This window comes from Merops nubicus, unplaced genomic scaffold (assembly GCF_000691845.1).
Source record: "Merops nubicus isolate BGI_N331 unplaced genomic scaffold, ASM69184v1 scaffold10499, whole genome shotgun sequence".
NCBI lineage: Eukaryota > Metazoa > Chordata > Aves > Coraciiformes > Meropidae > Merops > Merops nubicus.
The window spans coordinates 1-3,306 of NW_008630299.1; the positions used below are offsets into that span (position 1 = coordinate 1).

A 3,306-nucleotide genomic window follows, 5' to 3' on the forward strand; every position below is an offset into this window, starting at 1 on the left:
GCGGGGTGTTTGAATCCCCAAAGGGTGTGGGCAGCGTTTCCCAGGGCTTCGGGCCGGGCCGTGCTCGGGCACATGGGCGTTGCGAGCCCCCAGCCGAAAACCTGCCAGCTGCAAGAGGAAAACGGGTGTGATGTTATTGTCCCCGCGAGTGCAGCTTGCCTGGTGTTAAACCGGGCATCCCTTATGTCAAACCCTCTCACAGGCAGCAGAATCATAAGGTAATAGCTCTGAACGTCCCTACCCTGTTGGGTTTTTTTACCCATTCATTTGGGCTTCGATGACAGGTTGCTCTTTGATGTGCATCCCGTGGGCCTTTTTTTTTTTTTTTTATGATGCTGGGTAAGGAATAAAATATCCCAGGCTATTTACTTTGCAGAGTAATTAATATTGGTGCCCTAGGTGGAAAAGTAGGGGTTAGAATTAGTCAGTCAAGTGTGCTGGCAAAGGGCAAGGTAAGAGGAGTCCCGCTGAGCCAGGAGAGACCAGACCTTTAGGTTAGGGATATTTTTTTCTGTCCTCAGGTCAGACTTATTTTAGACTTCTGTTTTCTTTACTTTGCAGGGAATTCAGTGACATAACCATGTTATGCTCAGAAAAATGCAGAAAAAAAAGGCATAATGATCTGTTTCCCTGAACTCCTGCTCATTTTCTGGGCTAGCAAAAAAGGCCTTTTTCCTTCTTAGGGCTGATATCAACACGTCCATTCGTGACATTATCTGTCCACTCGCTCAGCTGTGTTCCTCAGCCAGCTCTCAGTGGGGGTGCATGGAAGGAATTAATTTCCCTTTTTATTTCATTAAGCACTGATCACTACGTCTTAACAGTCAGTCCTTAAACTACCAAATGACAGTAATAGGAGTTGCCATGAAATGTGTGTGCAGGGAATGGCATGGCCAGAAATTAACAGGAAAAAAGAGAACGGTAGAAAAATACATAAATAACATTGGAAGGCAAGGCTTGTGAAAGGGTTGCCCTGCTTTTTTCTTTAAGTGTTTGGATTTACAGACAAGAAGGTCTTAATTTCAGAGAAGAACGCTATTTTTTCCTCAGTTTTTAACATTTTCTGTAGCAGAAGAAATGCTTTGTGAATGGTTTGTGAATGGTTTGTGACAGTGCAATAATTGAAATCTGGTGCTTAGTTTAAATCTGTTTATCTGTAAAGCAGGCAGGAAAGAATTAAAAGTTGATTTAACACAATTTTTTTGAATTCCTGCATGACAGGCTCAAGTGAAAATTTTAAAATTGTAAGCGGAAGGACTTCTTAAAATAGAGGAAAACCCCATTATTTTTAACACAGCTTGGTTTGGTTGTGTTTTGGGGTTTTTTTTGGTATGAATTGTTTCTCCAAGTGCTTTTGAAATATAATTACCACAATTTACCACAATTACCAGAAAAGATAAACTGCACTTACTTTTTATATACTTCTTCTCCATGTTTACTTTTCTCTTTACAAGAGAATTTTTACTAATCCATGTGTTTTATTCATCTGTTGTGGAACTGAAACACAGCATGCACTTTTAGTTTGGGTTGTAGATATTGGGCTAGAATCTCTGTATGTAGTCAGGCAGACCTTGAATGGACTAAAGAATTTGGTCCATTATTTCCTAAGAGCAGCAAAGGAAATAGCAGACTAGTAGGAAAAGTAAAATAAAAATAAAAAAAAAAAAAAAAAATCAAATCTTTATAGCTAGGCACTGTCTTGCCTCAACCATGCCAGATATCAGCGAACCACATTAACTCTTATGACTAATAGATAAAAACAATTATATTAGCAGCCTCAACCTTACTTTCCCATAAAAACAGAAAGAGAATTACCACATACTGTTTCTCTTACTTTTTTTTTCAAATTTAAGGATATGTCATACTACATATTTATTTTTAGGAGACTGTTCTACCACAGATAAGCCTTAAAACTACTATTTAGACAGCAACCTTACATTATTAGCTGACCAGAAAGGCCCAAAGGCCCAGAGTTGAGTAAGCGAAATTGATGTTTGCAAGTGCTAAGTCGCAAACACCGTGATTTGGGTCGTTCCTCTGACATGCACTGCAGATGCTGTTTCTTTTAAAATAAATATAATTTTTAATATTATGCATTTGATAATCTCATTTACCCTTCATGAAAATTTTATGGCACGGTTGCATGCATACAGAGATAGATTTAGAGCTATAAACTGTTTTCATTCTGCTTATCTAATTCTCATTGACACCTATGTATATTAAGCAGCAGATGTAGGGCAGCTTGAGATGGATTCTTCTCTCACTGACACTGGTATAAATTTGAGTTGCTTCCGCGATTAGATGAGAGCAGGCTCCCTAAATACCTCATGCTTAGTCGATCCCCAATGTGTATTTCTTGGTGAAAGGCAGAGACTCGAGGCTAATTTATATGTCCCTTGTCCAGGCGAGACTGGGAGTCGAGTATCTAACTGAGCCCCATGAAATGTGGGAAAGCTTCTAGGAAGGAAGGTCGGCAGGGCCTGGGCTGCGGCCTGGGCACGCCGGGCTTGTTGTTAACGTGCCCCTTTGCCCCTGCAGATATGCCCTGTGTGCAAGCGCAGTATAGCCCTTCACCGCCCGGTTCAAATTATGCATCTCAGACCTACGCGTATGGCTCAGAGTACAGCTCGGAGATCATGAACCCCGACTACACGAAGCTGACCATGGACCTGAGCAGTACCGAAATCACTGCCACCGCCACCACTTCCCTTCCCAGCTTCAGCACCTTTATGGAGGGTTACTCTGGCAGCTACGAGCTCAAGCCTTCCTGCCTCTACCAAATGCAAACTGCCTCCTCCGGCCAGAGGCCCCTCATAAAGATGGAAGACACCCGGCTTTCCCCATACCAGCCCTCACTGCCACCCTCCACGGATGAGGGGATGCCCAGCACTTCCATGTACTTCAAGCAATCTCCGCCCTCCACGCCCACCACGCCCGGCTTCCCATCTCACCAGAGCCTGTGGGACGAGCCCCCACTGCAGCCCACGCAGACCTGCCTGCCACCCGGCCACCTGATGGACACTGCCCCCATGAAGACCGTGCCTCCACGCTTCCCCCTCTTCCACTTCAAGCACTCGCCTCCCCACACGCCGGGCGCGGCCGCCCACATGTGCTATGACCCTGCCTCCCTGAGCCTGCCCCTGGGCTCCGACAGGCCCGCTGCCAGCCAGGCGCCCATGGAGAGCCATTCCTATGGGCTTCACCTCGCCAAAAGACCAGCCACCTTAGCCTTCTCACCGCTCGGCCTCAACGCAGCCACCTCCAGCCTGATGGGTGAGAGCAGCGGCGGGGGGGGCAGCAGCAGCT

At 45.4% G+C, this 3,306-nt stretch overlaps 1 protein-coding gene across 1 annotated transcript in view; it reads left to right on the forward strand.

Annotated features, from left to right (window-relative positions):
- The first annotated feature begins 2,540 nt into the window (after positions 1 to 2,540).
- NR4A3 (nuclear receptor subfamily 4, group A, member 3) overlaps positions 2,541 to 3,306 on the forward strand; it is a 23,197-nt gene continuing 22,431 nt past the window's right edge. Inside the window, exon 1 of the mRNA XM_008947254.1 lies at positions 2,541 to 3,306. This exon is cut by the window's right edge and continues 152 nt beyond it. Coding sequence (XP_008945502.1) covers positions 2,541 to 3,306 — 766 coding nt within the window.